Source organism: Salmo salar, chromosome 17, assembly GCF_965601325.2.
Source record: "Salmo salar chromosome 17, fSalSal1, whole genome shotgun sequence".
NCBI lineage: Eukaryota > Metazoa > Chordata > Actinopteri > Salmoniformes > Salmonidae > Salmo > Salmo salar.
The window spans coordinates 80,789,119-80,807,746 of NC_138307.1; the positions used below are offsets into that span (position 1 = coordinate 80,789,119).

Below are 18,628 nucleotides of genomic sequence, written 5' to 3' on the forward strand. Positions count from 1 at the left end.
GAACCAAATAACTACCTAATCAAGTGTAAGTGTGTTGTTTTTGTAGCTATATTTTGTTACTTGGGGCTGAATAGAGAATTCACATTATACATGTTCTATTACAGGCCTCCAGATCAATGACAAAACACAGCGTGGGGTATCTTCTACAGACTCAAATGTGACTATTAGTTGAGCTGGTTTGAGAAAAGTGTTTACGGAAATAGGAATAATAACACCGTCAGTGTGCATACTGGGAAATTACCAACAATTAGGCTGCGCTTTGTTCCAGGTCCACAAGATGGCGAACATGAAATGACTGTACAGGAGACTACAGCCATAGACATCACTCCTCTGGAGTCACTGAAGCCACTGTAATAAAGTGTTTCTGAGATTATATATATATATTTTACAATGTATCACATCATTTATATTTATGCTCGTGTCAAATGACCCCTCTATCGGTGCGTAATGTCCGTGCGTAAATGTGCAGATAGGCTATATTGTATTATTGATACTGGTGTTAAAACAGGCTACTAACGTCATTATCACGCTCAGCATGAATGTCATGATGTAGCCTATTTAGGTGGCTGTGAATAGGTGGCAGGCAGCCCGACGGGGTTCAATATTCTGTTCTAGGGAAGGCTGCTTGCTGCACAACCGCTATGTATAGCCTGCCGTAGCCCCCCGTCACTTGACGGTTTCAGCACTTGACTACAGTTGAAGTCTTTTCCCACATAGACCTATATAATTTCCTGACGAGGCGTTGTTTCTATCCATCCTACAGTATCTCACCGAGCGAGGAGATGAGCCCGCTATTCTGCACGGAGGGAGGGAGAGCTCTCCGCCTCTGTCCTGCTGCGCATTTCGCAATGATCTAGGTCTATTTGTTCTCTGGCAAAGCAAGCGGGGCTGGGAAACTCATTCGCTCTCTGTCGTTGGTAATTGTTTTCTTCTCCTAACTGGTTGAAATCCGTCGTGAGTTCCTTCTTATAAGAAGAAGTAGGCTGAGATTCCTACGGCGTTGAATGAGAGTGAGAGTGAGAGAGAGAGAGAGAGAGAGAGAGAGAGAGAGAGAGAGAGAGAGAGAGCGACCGAGCGAGCGAGCGAGCGAGAAGCGAGAGAGAGAGAGCGAGCGAGCGAGAGACACAGAGAGAGAAAGAGAGAGAGAGACAGAGAGAGAGCGAGCGACGGAGCGAGAGAGAGGCAGAGAGAGGAGCGAGAGAGAGAGCGAGAGACACAGAGAGAGGGAGAGAGAGAGAGATAGAGAGGCACAGAGAGAGAGAAAGAGAGAGAGAGTCCTTTATATTGTAGATGTGGGAGCAGCTCTGAATATGAGCACACAGCTCGGAGGGTGAGGACCATCAGTAACCGCATCATCAGCACCAGCAGCAGCATCAGTCCCCGCGATGGATTGTGTTCTGTGCAACACTTTGTGTGCGCGGAGACGGAGGCCGTGAAGGCAGATAGATAACAATGAGGATAGCAAATTAAACTCCAATACTCGTGCTTGTGATTTAAAGCGTGATTTCAATCGACCAGGAAAGTTGATTTTGGGCACTTTTATGATTCCGCGTCGCATTGCTACCGCCGGGCACTTCAACAGGGCATCAGCCGTGCTCATCTCCGCGACACATTTATGACTATTCTAAGTGGCAACTATTAGACCTGACTGATGACACTCTGTTATCGGGATTTCGTTTCCCTTTTGCGCCCGGACCCCAACCAACTCTCATATTCTGATTTGGCAGAGTATGTCTTTGGAGGATAAGCTTGGCAACAAGGGCTTATCATTCACTCCGATGGGGATAGAGGATAATAACATGAGGAACGGCAGAGGCCTGTCGGACCAATGGGCCGATAGCATGGTGGTTCGGCCCCGGACCACGGAGCGAAGCATCACCGTCCACAAGAAACTGGTCCTGGGGTTCGCCATCTCCATCCTCACACTCATCGTCGTCACGGCCATCGCGGTTCTCCTCAGCGTCCGGTTCGAGGAGTGCGCCGGGGAGAGCAGCTCACGAGGGGGCAATGGCTCTAACGCCAAGTTCAACGGGTCACGGGATGGAAACGGGAACCACAAAGATGAAGAAGCCCAGCCGTGGAGACACCTCCGGTTACCGACATCTCTCCGGCCCCGGCACTACGACCTGCGTCTCTCAGTGAACATGGATAACTTTACATTCTCTGGGGAAGTGAACATTGAATTCGAGTGTGTGAACTCTACCAAATTCATAGTGCTTCACATGGACCGCCTCGAGGTGGAGAAAGTGGCGGTTTACTCGGATAATAAAAAACCCGGTGTCATGAGAATCCACCGCCAATTCCATTACCCAGGCAACCAGGTTTATGTGATCGCTTTGCACAGGGAACTGAAGCCCATGAGGACGTATAAAGTAAACATTACTTTCGACGCTGAAATAGAAAGTGAACTCCTGGGATTTTTCCGCAGCTCATACATGCTGCAGGGAGAGAGAAGGTAACCATTTACATTACAGTTACTCTATGCATACACACCCCATGGCATGATGACGTGTGAGTTAGCATTGTGTTTGTAGCCTGTACAATCCACTAACCTTATTTGTTTCCCCTCCCCAAAAAATGAAACGGATTAGACATTATATTACAAAGTAGCCTTTGCTTTTAAACACGTTTTATTCTGTCATGTCTGGCTCTCAACCAAAGTGCCTACTTGAAAGCAGTGTGTGATGCTGTCAGCTGAACTCTTGAGTCCCACAGTAATCCGCGCCCGTTTTGTGCTTCTAGCCCCTTTAAAACATGTTGTTCTGTATCCGCTGATAACCAACCATTAGTATGTGTGGTTAATGAGGGACTGCGCTAGCCTGTTCAACTCTGACACCCTCTGGTGGCATTTTCTAAATTAAGCGTAACATTGTATAATACCCTCATAAAGTACATTTTGGTTTCAAAACTATACATCCTACAAAGATATGAACATTCTACAGCGGTGTTTGTGAGACAGGGAAACGGTGTTTGTGAGACAGGGAATCGGTGTTTGTGAGACACGGTGTTTGTGAGACAGGGAAACGGTGTTTGTGAGATCCCGAAAACGGTTCTCACAAAAAAACGTTTGTAAATTCCAAACGTTTTGAAAACAATCTGTTATGACCCATCTAGGAATAGCCTCTCACTAACACGCACCTGTTTTGCTCTGTGATGACGCTCACAAGCCACACAATAGTCGTTAGAAGGTAAGGGGTTTTTCTACATAGAAGACCATAGTAAATCCCAGGACATAGTGTCTATAATACTGTAAGGGGTTCTTCTACATAGACCATAGTAAATCCCAGGACATAGTGTCTATAATACTGTAAGGGGTTCTTCTACATAGTAAATCCCAGGACATAGTGTCTATAATACTGTAAGGGGGTCTTCTACATAGACCATAGTAAATCCCAGGACATAGTGTCTATAATACTGTAAGGGTTCTTCTACATAGACCATAGTAAATCCCAGGACATAGTGTCTATAATACTGTAAGGGGTTCTTCTACATAGAAGACCATAGTAAATCCCAGGACATAGTGTCTATAATACTGTAAGGGGTTTTTCTACATAGACCATAGTAAATCCCAGGTCATAGTGTCTATAATACTGTAAGGGGTTCTTCTACATAGACCATAGTAAATCCCAGAACATAGTGTCTATAATACTGTAAGGGGGTCTTCTACATAGATCATAGTAAATCCCAGGACATAGTGTCTATAATACTGTAAGGGGTTTTTCTACATAGAAGACCATAGTAAATCCCAGGACATAGTGTCTATAATACTGTAAGGGGGTCTTCTACATAGAAGACCATAGTAAATCCCAGGTCATAGTGTCTATAATACTGTAAGGGGTTCTTCTACATAGACCATAGTAAATCCCAGGACATAGTGTCTATAATACTGTAAGGGTTCTTCTACATAGACCATAGTAAATCCCAGGTCATAGTGTCTATAATACTGTAAGGGGTTCTTCTACATAGACCATAGTAAATCCCAGGACATAGTGTCTATAATACTGTAAGGGGTTCTTCTACATAGACCATAGTAAATCCCAGGACATAGTGTCTATAATACTGTAAGGGGTTCTTCTACATAGTAAATCCCAGGACATAGTGTCTATAATACTGTAAGGGGTTTTTCTACATAGACCATAGTAAATCCCAGGACATAGTGTCTATAATACTGTAAGGGGGTCTTCTACATAGACCATAGTAAATCCCAGGACATAGTGTCTATAATACTGTAAGGGGTTCTTCTACATAGACCATAGTAAATCCCAGGACATAGTGTCTATAATACTGTAAGGGGTTCTTCTACATAGAAGACCATAGTAAATCCCAGGACATAGTGTCTATAATACTGTAAGGGGTTCTTCTACATAGAAGACCATAGTAAATCCCAGGACATAGTGTCTATAATACTGTAAGGGTTCTTCTACATAGACCATAGTAAATCCCAGGACATAGTGTCTATAATACCATAAGGGGTTCATCTACATAGACCATAGTAAATCCCAGGACATAGTGTCTATAATACTGTAAGGGGTTCATCTACATAGACCATAGTAAATCCCAGGACATAGTGTCTATAATACTGTAAGGGGTTTTTCTACATAGAAGACCATAGTAAATCCCAGGTCATAGTGTCTATAATACTGTAAGGGGTTCTTCTACATAGACCATAGTAAATCCCAGGTCATAGTGTCTATAATACTGTAAGGGGTTGTTCTACATAGACCATAGTAAATCCCAGGACATAGTGTCTATAATACTGTAAGGGGTTCTTCTACATAGACCATAGTAAATCCCAGGACATAGTGTCTATAATACTGTAAGGGGTTCTTCTACATAGAAGACCATAGTAAATCCCAGGACATAGTGTCTATAATACTGTAAGGGGTTCTTCTACATAGAAGACCATAGTAAATCCCAGGACATAGTGTCTATAATACTGTAAGGGGTTCTTCTACATAGAAGACCATAGTAAATCCCAGGACATAGTGTCTATAATACTGTAAGGGGTTCTTCTACATGGAAGACCATAGTAAATCCCAGGACATAGTGTCTATAATACTGTAAGGGGTTTTTCTACATAGACCATAGTAAATCCCAGGACATAGTGTCTATAATACTGTAAGGGGGTCTTCTACATAGACCATAGTAAATCCCAGGACATAGTGTCTATAATACTGTAAGGGGTTTTTCTACATAGACCATAGTAAATCCCAGGACATAGTGTCTATAATACTGTAAGGGGTTCATCTACATAGAAGACCATAGTAAATCCCAGGACATAGTGTCTATAATACTGTAAGGGGTTCTTCTACATAGAAGACCATAGTAAATCCCAGGACATAGTGTCTATAATACTGTAAGGGGGTCTTCTACATAGACCATAGTAAATCCCAGGACATAGTGTCTATAATACTGTAAGGGGTTCTTCTACATAGAAGGCCATAGTAAATCCCAGGACATAGTGTCTATAATACTGTAAGGGGTTTTTCTACATAGAAGACCATAGTAAATCCCAGGACATAGTGTCTATAATACTGTAAGGGGTTCTTCTACATGGAAGACCATAGTAAATCCCAGGACATAGTGTCTATAATACTGTAAGGGGTTTTCTACATAGAAGACCATAGGAAATCCCAGGACATAGTGTCTATAATACTGTAAGGGGTTCTTCTACATAGACCATAGTAAATCCCAGGACATAGTGTCTATAATACTGTAAGGGGTTTTTCTACATAGACCATAGTAAATCCCAGGACATAGTGTCTATAATACTGTAAGGGGTTCATCTACATAGAAGACCATAGTAAATCCCAGGACATAGTGTCTATAATACTGTAAGGGGTTCTTCTACATAGAAGACCATAGTAAATCCCAGGACATAGTGTCTATAATACTGTAAGGGGGTCTTCTACATAGACCATAGTAAATCCCAGGACATAGTGTCTATAATACTGTAAGGGGTTCTTCTACATAGACCATAGTAAATCCCAGGACATAGTGTCTATAATACTGTAAGGGGTTCTTCTACATAGACCATAGTAAATCCCAGGACATAGTGTCTATAATACTGTAAGGGGTTCTTCTACATAGAAGACCATATGAAATCCCAGGACATAGTGTCTATAATACTGTAAGGGGGTCTTCTACATAGACCATAGTAAATCCCAGGACATAGTGTCTATAATACTGTAAGGGGGTCTTCTACATAGACCATAGTAAATCCCAGGACATAGTGTCTATAATACTGTAAGGGGTTTTTCTACATAGAAGACCATAGTAAATCCCAGGACATAGTGTCTATAATACTGTAAGGGGTTCTTCTACATAGAAGACCATAGTAAATCCCAGGACATAGTGTCTATAATACTGTAAGGGGTTTTTCTACATAGACCATAGTAAATCCCAGGACATAGTGTCTATAATACTGTAAGGGGTTCTTCTACATAGACCATAGTAAATCCCAGGACATAGTGTCTATAATACTGTAAGGGGTTTTTCTACATAGACCATAGTAAATCCCAGGACATAGTGTCTATAATACTGTAAGGGGTTTTTCTACATAGACCATAGTAAATCCCAGGACATAGTGTCTATAATACTGTAAGAGGTTCTTCTACATAGATCATAGTAAATCCCAGGACATAGTGTCTATAATACTGTAAGGGGTTTTTCTACATAGACCATAGTAAATCCCAGGACATAGTGTCTATAATACTGTAAGAGGTTCTTCTACATAGATCATAGTAAATCCCAGGACATGGTGTCTATAATACTGTAAGGGGTTCTTCTACATAGAAGGCCATAGTAAATCCCAGGTCATAGTGTCTATAATACTGTAAGGGGTTCTTCTACATAGACCATAGTAAATCCCAGGTCATAGTGTCTATAATACTGTAAGGGGTTCTTCTACATAGAAGACCATAGTAAATCCCAGGACATAGTGTCTATAATACTGTAAGGGGTTCTTCTACATAGACCATAGTAAATCCCAGGACATAGTGTCTATAATACTGTAAGGGGTTCTTCTACATAGACCATAGTAAATCCCAGGACATAGTGTCTATAATACTGTAAGGGGTTCTTCTACATAGACCATAGTAAATCCCAGGTCATAGTGTCTATAATACTGTAAGGGGTTCTTCTACATAGACCATAGTAAATCCCAGGACATAGTGTCTATAATACTGTAAGGGGTTTTTCTACATAGACCATAGTAAATCCCAGGACATAGTGTCTATAATACTGTAAGGGGTTCTTCTACATAGACCATAGTAAATCCCAGGACATAGTGTCTATAATACTGTAAGGGGTTTTTCTACATAGACCATAGTAAATCCCAGGACATAGTGTCTATAATACTGTAAGGGGTTCTTCTACATAGACCATAGTAAATCCCAGGTCATAGTGTCTATAATACTGTAAGGGGTTCTTCTACATAGACCATAGTAAATCCCAGGACATAGTGTCTATAATACTGTAAGGGGTTCTTCTACATAGACCATAGTAAATCCCAGGACATAGTGTCTATAATACTGTAAGGGGTTCTTCTACATAGTAAATCCCAGGACATAGTGTCTATAATACTGTAAGGGTTCTTCTACATAGACCATAGTAAATCCCAGGACATAGTGTCTATAATACTGTAAGGGGTTCTTCTACATAGAAGACCATAGTAAATCCCAGGACATAGTGTCTATAATACTGTAAGGGGTTCTTCTACATAGACCATAGTAAATCCCAGGACATAGTGTCTATAATACTGTAAGGGGTTCTTCTACATAGACCATAGTAAATCCCAGGACATAGTGTCTATAATACTGTAAGGGGTTCATCTACATAGAAGACCATAGTAAATCCCAGGACATAGTGTCTATAATACTGTAAGGGGTTCTTCTACATAGACCATAGTAAATCCCAGGACATAGTGTCTATAATACTGTAAGGGGGTCTTCTACATAGACCATAGTAAATCCCAGGACATAGTGTCTATAATACTGTAAGGGGTTCTTCTACATAGACCATAGTAAATCCCAGGACATAGTGTCTATAATACTGTAAGGGGTTCTTCTACATAGACCATAGTAAATCCCAGGACATAGTGTCTATAATACTGTAAGGGGTTTTTCTACATAGACCATAGTAAATCCCAGGACATAGTGTCTATAATACTGTAAGGGTTCTTCTACATAGACCATAGTAAATCCCAGGACATAGTGTCTATAATACTGTAAGGGGTTCTTCTACATAGACCATAGTAAATCCCAGGACATAGTGTCTATAATACTGTAAGGGGTTCTTCTACATAGACCATAGTAAATCCCAGGACATAGTGTCTATAATACTGTAAGGGGTTCTTCTACATAGACCATAGTAAATCCCAGGACATAGTGTCTATAATACTGTAAGGGGTTCTTCTACATAGACCATAGTAAATCCCAGGACATAGTGTCTATAATACTGTAAGGGGTTCTTCTACATAGACCATAGTAAATCCCAGGACATAGTGTCTATAATACTGTAAGGGGTTTTTCTACATAGACCATAGTAAATCCCAGGACATAGTGTCTATAATACTGTAAGGGTTCTTCTACATAGACCATAGTAAATCCCAGGACATAGTGTCTATAATACTGTAAGGGGTTCTTCTACATAGAAGACCATAGTAAATCCCAGGACATAGTGTCTATAATACTGTAAGGGGTTTTTCTACATAGACCATAGTAAATCCCAGGACATAGTGTCTATAATACTGTAAGTGGTTCTTCTACATAGACCATAGTAAATCCCAGGACATAGTGTCTATAATACTGTAAGGGGTTTTTCTACATAGAAGACCATAGTAAATCCCAGGACATAGTGTCTATAATACTGTAAGGGGTTCTTCTACATAGACCATAGTAAATCCCAGGACATAGTGTCTATAATACTGTAAGGGGTTCTTCTACATAGACCATAGTAAATCCCAGGACATAGTGTCTATAATACTGTAAGGGGTTCTTCTACATAGACCATAGTAAATCCCAGGACATAGTGTCTATAATACTGTAAGGGGGTCTTCTACATAGACCATAGTAAATCCCAGGACATAGTGTCTATAATACTGTAAGGGGTTCTTCTACATAGAAGACCATAGTAAATCCCAGGACATAGTGTCTATAATACTGTAAGGGGTTCTTCTACATAGACCATAGTAAATCCCAGGACATAGTGTCTATAATACTGTAAGGGGTTCTTCTACATAGAAGACCATAGTAAATCCCAGGACATAGTGTCTATAATACTGTAAGGGGTTTTTCTACATAGACCATAGTAAATCCCAGGACATAGTGTCTATAATACTGTAAGGGGTTCTTCTACATAGACCATAGTAAATCCCAGGACATAGTGTCTATAATACTGTAAGGGGTTCTTCTACATAGAAGACCATAGTAAATCCCAGGACATAGTGTCTATAATACTGTAAGGGGTTTTTCTACATAGAAGACCATAGTAAATCCCAGGACATAGTGTCTATAATACTGTAAGGGGTTCTTCTACATGGAAGACCATAGTAAATCCCAGGACATAGTGTCTATAATACTGTAAGGGGTTCTTCTACATAGAAGACCATAGTAAATCCCAGGACATAGTGTCTATAATACTGTAAGGGGTTCTTCTACATAGACCATAGTAAATCCCAGGACATAGTGTCTATAATACTGTAAGGGGTTCTTCTACATAGACCATAGTAAATCCCAGGACATAGTGTCTATAATACTGTAAGGGGTTCATCTACATAGAAGACCATAGTAAATCCCAGGACATAGTGTCTATAATACTGTAAGGGGTTCTTCTACATAGAAGACCATAGTAAATCCCAGGACATAGTGTCTATAATACTGTAAGGGGTTCTTCTACATAGACCATAGTAAATCCCAGGACATAGTGTCTATAATACTGTAAGGGGTTCTTCTACATAGAAGACCATAGTAAATCCCAGGACATAGTGTCTATAATACTGTAAGGGGTTCTTCTACATAGACCATAGTAAATCCCAGGACATAGTGTCTATAATACTGTAAGGGGTTCTTCTACATAGACCATAGTAAATCCCAGGACATAGTGTCTATAATACTGTAAGGGGTTCTTCTACATAGAAGACCATAGTAAATCCCAGGACATAGTGTCTATAATACTGTAAGGGGTTCTTCTACATAGAAGACCATATGAAATCCCAGGACATAGTGTCTATAATACTGTAAGGGGGTCTTCTACATAGACCATAGTAAATCCCAGGACATAGTGTCTATAATACTGTAAGGGGTCTTCTACATAGACCATAGTAAATCCCAGGACATAGTGTCTATAATACTGTAAGGGGTTCTTCTACATAGAAGACCATAGTAAATCCCAGGACATAGTGTCTATAATACTGTAAGGGGTTTTTCTACATAGACCATAGTAAATCCCAGGACATAGTGTCTATAATACTGTAAGGGGTTTTTCTACATAGACCATAGTAAATCCCAGGACATAGTGTCTATAATACTGTAAGGGGTTCTTCTACATAGACCATAGTAAATCCCAGGACATAGTGTCTATAATACTGTAAGGGGTTCTTCTACATAGAAGACCATAGTAAATCCCAGGACATAGTGTCTATAATACTGTAAGGGGTTTTTCTACATAGACCATAGTAAATCCCAGGACATAGTGTCTATAATACTGTAAGTGGTTCTTCTACATAGACCATAGTAAATCCCAGGTCATAGTGTCTATAATACTGTAAGGGGTTTTTCTACATAGAAGACCATAGTAAATCCCAGGACATAGTGTCTATAATACTGTAAGGGGTTCTTCTACATAGACCATAGTAAATCCCAGGTCATAGTGTCTATAATACTGTAAGGGGTTCTTCTACATAGACCATAGTAAATCCCAGGACATAGTGTCTATAATACTGTAAGGGGTTTTTCTACATAGACCATAGTAAATCCCAGGACATAGTGTCTATAATACTGTAAGGGGGTCTTCTACATAGACCATAGTAAATCCCAGGACATAGTGTCTATAATACTGTAAGGGGTTCTTCTACATAGAAGACCATAGTAAATCCCAGGACATAGTGTCTATAATACTGTAAGGGGTTCTTCTACATAGAAGACCATAGTAAATCCCAGGACATAGTGTCTATAATACTGTAAGGGGTTCTTCTACATAGAAGACCATAGTAAATCCCAGGACATAGTGTCTATAATACTGTAAGGGGTTTTTCTACATAGACCATAGTAAATCCCAGGACATAGTGTCTATAATACTGTAAGGGGGTCTTCTACATAGACCATAGTAAATCCCAGGACATAGTGTCTATAATACTGTAAGGGGTTCATCTACATAGAAGACCATAGTAAATCCCAGGACATAGTGTCTATAATACTGTAAGGGGTTTTTCTACATAGAAGACCATAGTAAATCCCAGGACATAGTGTCTATAATACTGTAAGGGGTTCTTCTACATGGAAGACCATAGTAAATCCCAGGACATAGTGTCTATAATACTGTAAGGGGTTCTTCTACATAGAAGACCATAGGAAATCCCAGGACATAGTGTCTATAATACTGTAAGGGGTTCTTCTACATAGACCATAGTAAATCCCAGGACATAGTGTCTATAATACTGTAAGGGGTTTTTCTACATAGACCATAGTAAATCCCAGGACATAGTGTCTATAATACTGTAAGGGGTTCATCTACATAGAAGACCATAGTAAATCCCAGGACATAGTGTCTATAATACTGTAAGGGGTTCTTCTACATAGAAGACCATAGTAAATCCCAGGACATAGTGTCTATAATACTGTAAGGGGTTCTTCTACATAGACCATAGTAAATCCCAGGACATAGTGTCTATAATACTGTAAGGGGTTCTTCTACATAGACCATAGTAAATCCCAGGACATAGTGTCTATAATACTGTAAGGGGTTCTTCTACATAGAAGACCATAGTAAATCCCAGGACATAGTGTCTATAATACTGTAAGGGGTTCTTCTACATAGACCATAGTAAATCCCAGGACATAGTGTCTATAATACTGTAAGGGGTTCTTCTACATAGACCATAGTAAATCCCAGGACATAGTGTCTATAATACTGTAAGGGGTTCTTCTACATAGAAGACCATAGTAAATCCCAGGACATAGTGTCTATAATACTGTAAGGGGTTCTTCTACATAGAAGACCATAGTGAAATCCCAGGACATAGTGTCTATAATACTGTAAGGGGTTCTTCTACATAGACCATAGTAAATCCCAGGACATAGTGTCTATAATACTGTAAGGGGTCTTCTACATAGACCATAGTAAATCCCAGGACATAGTGTCTATAATACTGTAAGGGGTTCTTCTACATAGAAGACCATAGTAAATCCCAGGACATAGTGTCTATAATACTGTAAGGGGTTTTTCTACATAGACCATAGTAAATCCCAGGACATAGTGTCTATAATACTGTAAGGGGTTTTTCTACATAGACCATAGTAAATCCCAGGACATAGTGTCTATAATACTGTAAGGGGTTCTTCTACATAGACCATAGTAAATCCCAGGACATAGTGTCTATAATACTGTAAGGGGTTCTTCTACATAGACCATAGTAAATCCCAGGTCATAGTGTCTATAATACTGTAAGGGGTTCTTCTACATAGACCATAGTAAATCCCAGGACATAGTGTCTATAATACTGTAAGGGGTTCTTCTACATAGACCATAGTAAATCCCAGGACATAGTGTCTATAATACTGTAAGGGGTTCTTCTACATAGAAGACCATAGTAAATCCCAGGACATAGTGTCTATAATACTGTAAGGGGTTCTTCTACATAGACCATAGTAAATCCCAGGACATAGTGTCTATAATACTGTAAGGGGTTCTTCTACATAGAAGACCATAGGAAATCCCAGGACATAGTGTCTATAATACTGTAAGGGGTTCTTCTACATAGTAAATCCCAGGACATAGTGTCTATAATACTGTAAGGGGTTCTTCTACATAGACCATAGTAAATCCCAGGACATAGTGTCTATAATACTGTAAGGGGTTTTTCTACATAGACCATAGTAAATCCCAGGACATAGTGTCTATAATACTGTAAGGGGTTCTTCTACATAGACCATAGTAAATCCCAGGACATAGTGTCTATAATACTGTAAGGGGTTTTTCTACATAGACCATAGTAAATCCCAGGACATAGTGTCTATAATACTGTAAGGGGTTTTTCTACATAGAAGACCATAGTAAATCCCAGGACATAGTGTCTATAATACTGTAAGGGGTTCTTCTACATAGACCATAGTAAATCCCAGGACATAGTGTCTATAATACTGTAAGGGGTTCTTCTACATAGACCATAGTAAATCCCAGGACATAGTGTCTATAATACTGTAAGGGGTTCTTCTACATAGACCATAGTAAATCCCAGGACATAGTGTCTATAATACTGTAAGTGGTTCTTCTACATAGACCATAGTAAATCCCAGGACATAGTGTCTATAATACTGTAAGGGGTTTTTCTACATAGAAGACCATAGTAAATCCCAGGACATAGTGTCTATAATACTGTAAGGGGTTCTTCTACATAGACCATAGTAAATCCCAGGACATAGTGTCTATAATACTGTAAGGGGTTTTTCTACATAGAAGACCAAAGTAAATCCCAGGACATAGTGTCTATAATACTGTAAGGGGGTCTTCTACATAGACCATAGTAAATCCCAGGACATAGTGTCTATAATACTGTAAGGGGTTCTTCTACATAGACCATAGTAAATCCCAGGTCATAGTGTCTATAATACTGTAAGGGGTTCATCTACATAGACCATAGTAAATCCCAGGACATAGTGTCTATAATACTGTAAGAGGTTCTTCTACATAGACCATAGTAAATCCCAGGACATAGTGTCTATAATACTGTAAGGGGTTCTTCTACATAGAAGACCATAGTAAATCCCAGGACATAGTGTCTATAATACTGTAAGGGGTTCTTCTACATAGACCATAGTAAATCCCAGGACATAGTGTCTATAATACTGTAAGGGGTTCTTCTACATAGACCATAGTAAATCCCAGGACATAGTGTCTATAATACTGTAAGGGGTTCATCTACATAGAAGACCATAGTAAATCCCAGGACATAGTGTCTATAATACTGTAAGGGGTTTTTCTACATAGACCATAGTAAATCCCAGGTCATAGTGTCTATAATACTGTAAGGGGGTCTTCTACATAGACCATAGTAAATCCCAGGACATAGTGTCTATAATACTGTAAGGGGTTTTTCTACATAGACCATAGTAAATCCCAGGACATAGTGTCTATAATACTGTAAGGGGTTCTTCTACATAGACCATAGTAAATCCCAGGACATAGTGTCTATAATACTGTAAGGGGTTCTTCTACATAGACCATAGTAAATCCCAGGACATAGTGTCTATAATACTGTAATAAACTCACGTAGTTTCTGTCACAAACTCCATACAGTTGTCACCGACTAGTTGGATATTCATTTCCCACTGAGCAAACAATTTCTGTACTTACAGCATTCTTATAAATTACATTTTATAACGTTTTTGCTCGGTGGACCTTTGTCAATAAAACCCACGAATGTCAAATAGTCTTTGCCTTGGTTATCATGAAAAGAAAATGGTAAAACACATCAATGTGAGGCTACTGTAAATATGAGGGCAGACTAAGCAGATGAATGAAAGTAGTGAAGTTCTGCTTTTTCACTGTGGTAGACCGGGGACCAATGGAGTTAACTAAACGGGGAAAAAGGAAACTATTTAAAGATAAACACTGACAATAGATATTTACATGTGTTACTATTTATACTGTAACCCCTTGGCCTTACATGCCCGATCACGCAAGTAGAATTCAGTGGATCTACTCATACTTCTGTTGAGTTCTACCAACATGTTTCCTAAATTGATATTTACAAAGAAGTGCCTTAGTGAATGAGTCTGTTTGATCTATAGCTGCAGTGTTAGTTTGTATGGAGTAACATATTGGCATTGGCAGTCATTACAGAATAAAATATAGAATAAATAGTCAGTTAAGCTCTCTCAGCAGTAAGCCCTTCTGGGAGCCTCTGTCCAATATTCACATTCAGTGGTTCAACACAAACCGTGACAACGTTGCAGTCTGTTTTATTGGTGTCATAATGCATCATGGTTTACCGTAGTACTATGGCCAGGTCCTCCTCAGCCCTCACTCCATACAGCACCGTATCTGCAGACCTCAATCAACCAAGGTACCATAACTTTGTTCCATTGGTCAGTCAGTGATTCTATAAGCCCCATGTGGCAAGACCTTGTTCCATTGGTCAGTCAGTGATTCTATAAGCCCCATGAGGCAAGACCTTGTTCCATTGGTCAGTCAGTGATTCTATAAGCCCCATGAGGCAAGACCTTGTTCCATTGGTCAGTCAGTGATTCTATAAGCCCCATGAGGCAAGACCTTGTTCCATTGGTCAGTCAGTGATTTTATAAGCCCCATGAGGCAAGACCTTGTTCCATTGGTCAGTCAGTGATTCTATAAGCCCCATGAGGCAAGACCTCTGTGTGTGTGTGTGTGTGTGTCATTGACCATGAGCAGGGGAAGTTGGAGTGTGTGTGTGTGTGTCATTGACCATGAGCAGGGGAAGTTGGAGTGTGTGTGTGTGTGTGTGTGTGTATTAGCTTTAACTGACTTGCATCTGATGACTTAAACCACCAACTTCTGTTCTGTGACACTTCAAAATAACAAAGACTGCGTCTCAAAGGGCATCCTATTTCCTTTATAGTGCACTTCTTTTGACCAGGTTCCATAGGGTCACTATTTCTAGAAAGGGTGAGTCCCACTGATCGTCAGTGTCATGTCAGGTTACCATCATCTGAACTGTGCATATTGAACAACGGCTCCCAGCAGCAGGTCGGTCCCACAGCCACACGCCTAACATCCAGCCTGGTAAATAAGTGACTTGGTGACTTGTATCATACGTTCAGCCGAGCGCTGCACCGGGGCAGCTGGCTGGGGGTTCATTAAAGGACATGACTTCAGTCACTTGGAAATCAATGCTAATTACACATGATTGAATCGACTGTGACGACAAACAGAGGTTTCGTTGCAAATGGAACCCTATTCCCTATATAGTGCACTACTTTAGACCAGAGCCCTATTCCCTATATAGTGCACTACTTTAGACCAGAGCCCTATTCCCTATATAGTGCACTACTTTAGACCAGAGCCCTATTCCCTATATAGTGCACTACTTTAGACCAGAGCCCTATTCCCTATATAGTGCACTACTTTAGACCAGAGCCCTATTCCCTATATAGTGCACTACTTTAGACCAGGGCCCTATTCCCTATATAGTGCACTACTTTAGACCAGAGCCCTATTCCCTATATAGTGCACTACTTTAGACCAGAGCCCTATTCCCTATATTGTGCACTACTTTAGACCAGAGCCCTATTCCCTATATAGTGCACTACTTTAGACCAGAGCCCTATTCCCTATATAGTGCACTACTTTAGACCAGAGCCCTATTCCCTATATAGTGCACTACTTTAGACCAGAGCCCTATTCCCTATATAGTGCACTACTTTAGACCAGAGCCCTATTCCCTATATAGTGCACTACTTTAGACCAGAGCCCTATTCCCTATATAGTGCACTACTTTAGACCAGAGCCCTATTCCCTATATAGTGCACTACTTTAGACCAGAGCCCTATTCCCTATATAGTGCACTACTTTAGACCAGAGCCCTATTCCCTATATAGTGCACTACTTTAGACCAGAGCCCTATTCCCTATATAGTGCACTACTTTAGACCAGAGCCCTATTCCCTATATAGTGCACTACTTTAGACCAGAGCCCTATTCCCTATATAGTGCACTACTTTAGACCAGAGCCCTATTCCCTATATAGTGCACTACTTTAGACCAGAGCCCTATTCCCTATATAGTGCACTACTTTAGACCAGAGCCCTATTCCCTATATAGTGCACTACTTTAGACCAGAGCCCTATTCCCTATATTGTGCACTACTTTAGACCAGAGCCCTATTCCCTATATAGTACACTACTGTTGACCAGAGCCCTATACAGTAGTGCAGTACTTTATAAGGAATAGGGTGCCATCTGGGAGCCAGTCAGAGAACGTGTTTCAGAACAGAGGTACAGGACAGGACATTAGGTTTTAGTACTGTAACAAATAGTTTGCATAACAGCCATCGTAATATTGGATAAATATTGATTGATTTTATATAGAGCTTTTACATTCCAGATCGATGCTCAAAGCGTTTTATAGTGTAAGGGAGGGGGACATTAGCCTGAGTACCAGTCTGTTTGTGTTATCATGCCAACTCCCTGTCACAACTCCCTGTCACAACTCCCTGTCACGGCTCCCTGTCACAGCTCCCTGTCACAACTCCCTGTCACAACTCCCTGCTCCCTGTCACAACTCTCTGTCACAGCTCCCTGTCACGGCTCCCTGTCACAGCTCTCTGTCACAGCTCCCTGTCACAACTCCCTGTCACAACTCCCTGCTCCCTGTCACAACTCTCTGACACAACTCCCTGTCACAGCTCCCTGTCACGGCTCCCTGTCACAACTCTCTGTCACAACTCCCTGTCACAACTCCCTGCTCCCTGTCACAACTCTCTGTCACAGCTCCCTGTCACGGCTCCCTGTCACGGCTCCCTGTCACAACTCCCTGCTCTCTGTCACAACTCCCTGTCACAACTCCCTGTCACAACTCCCTGTCACAGCTCCCTGTCACAACTCCCTGTCACAACTCCCTGTCACAACTCCCTGCTCCCTGTCACAACTCTCTCTCACAGCTCCCTGTCACAGCTCTCTGTCACAACTCCCTGTCACGGCTCCCTGTCACGGCTCCCTGTCACGGCTCCCTGTCACGGCTCCCTGTCACAACTCCCTGTCACAGCTCCCTGTCACAACTCCCTGTCACGGCTCCCTGTCACGGCTCCCTGTCACGGCTCCCTGTCACAGCTCCCTGTCACAGCTCCCTGTCACAGCTCTCTGTCACAGCTCCCTGTCACTGCTGTCTGTCACTGCTCCCTGTCACAACTCCCTGTCACAGCTCCCTGTCACAGCTCCCTGTCACAGCTCCCTGTCACAACTCCCTGTCACAGCTCCCTGTCACAGCTCCCTGTCGCAACTCCACGGTCACAACTCCCTGTCACAACTCCCTGTCACAGCTCCCTGTCACAGCTCCCTGTCACAGCTCCCTGTCACAACTCCACGGTCACAACTCCCTGTCACAGCTCCCTGTCACAGCTCCCTGTCACAGCTCCCTGTCACAACTCCACGGTCACAGCTCCCTGTCACAGCTCCCTGTCACAGCTCCCTGTCACAGCTCCCTGTCACAGCTCCCTGTCACAACTCCCTGTCACAGCTCCCTGTCACAACTCCCTGTCACAGCTCCCTGTCACAGCTCCCTGTCACAGCTCCCTGTCACAGCTCCCTGTCACAACTCCCTGTCACAACTCCCTGTCATGCCATGTTTAGCTTGACAATCGATGGAGTTGGCGAGAGCACAAACAGATCTGGGATCAGGCTAGGTGAACTCAAAGTGCTGTATGTGGTTAGTTCCCA

At 41.4% G+C, this 18,628-nt stretch overlaps 1 protein-coding gene across 1 annotated transcript in view; it reads left to right on the forward strand.

Annotated features, from left to right (window-relative positions):
- Nucleotides 1–737: 737 nt before the first annotated feature.
- The window catches only part of LOC123731884 (thyrotropin-releasing hormone-degrading ectoenzyme), a 464,288-nt gene continuing 446,397 nt past the window's right edge, over nt 738–18,628 (forward strand). The window contains exon 1 of the mRNA XM_082964249.1: nt 738–2,455. Coding sequence (XP_082820375.1) covers nt 1,731–2,455 — 725 coding nt within the window. The 5' untranslated portion in view covers nt 738–1,730. The remainder of the gene's footprint in view (nt 2,456–18,628) is intronic.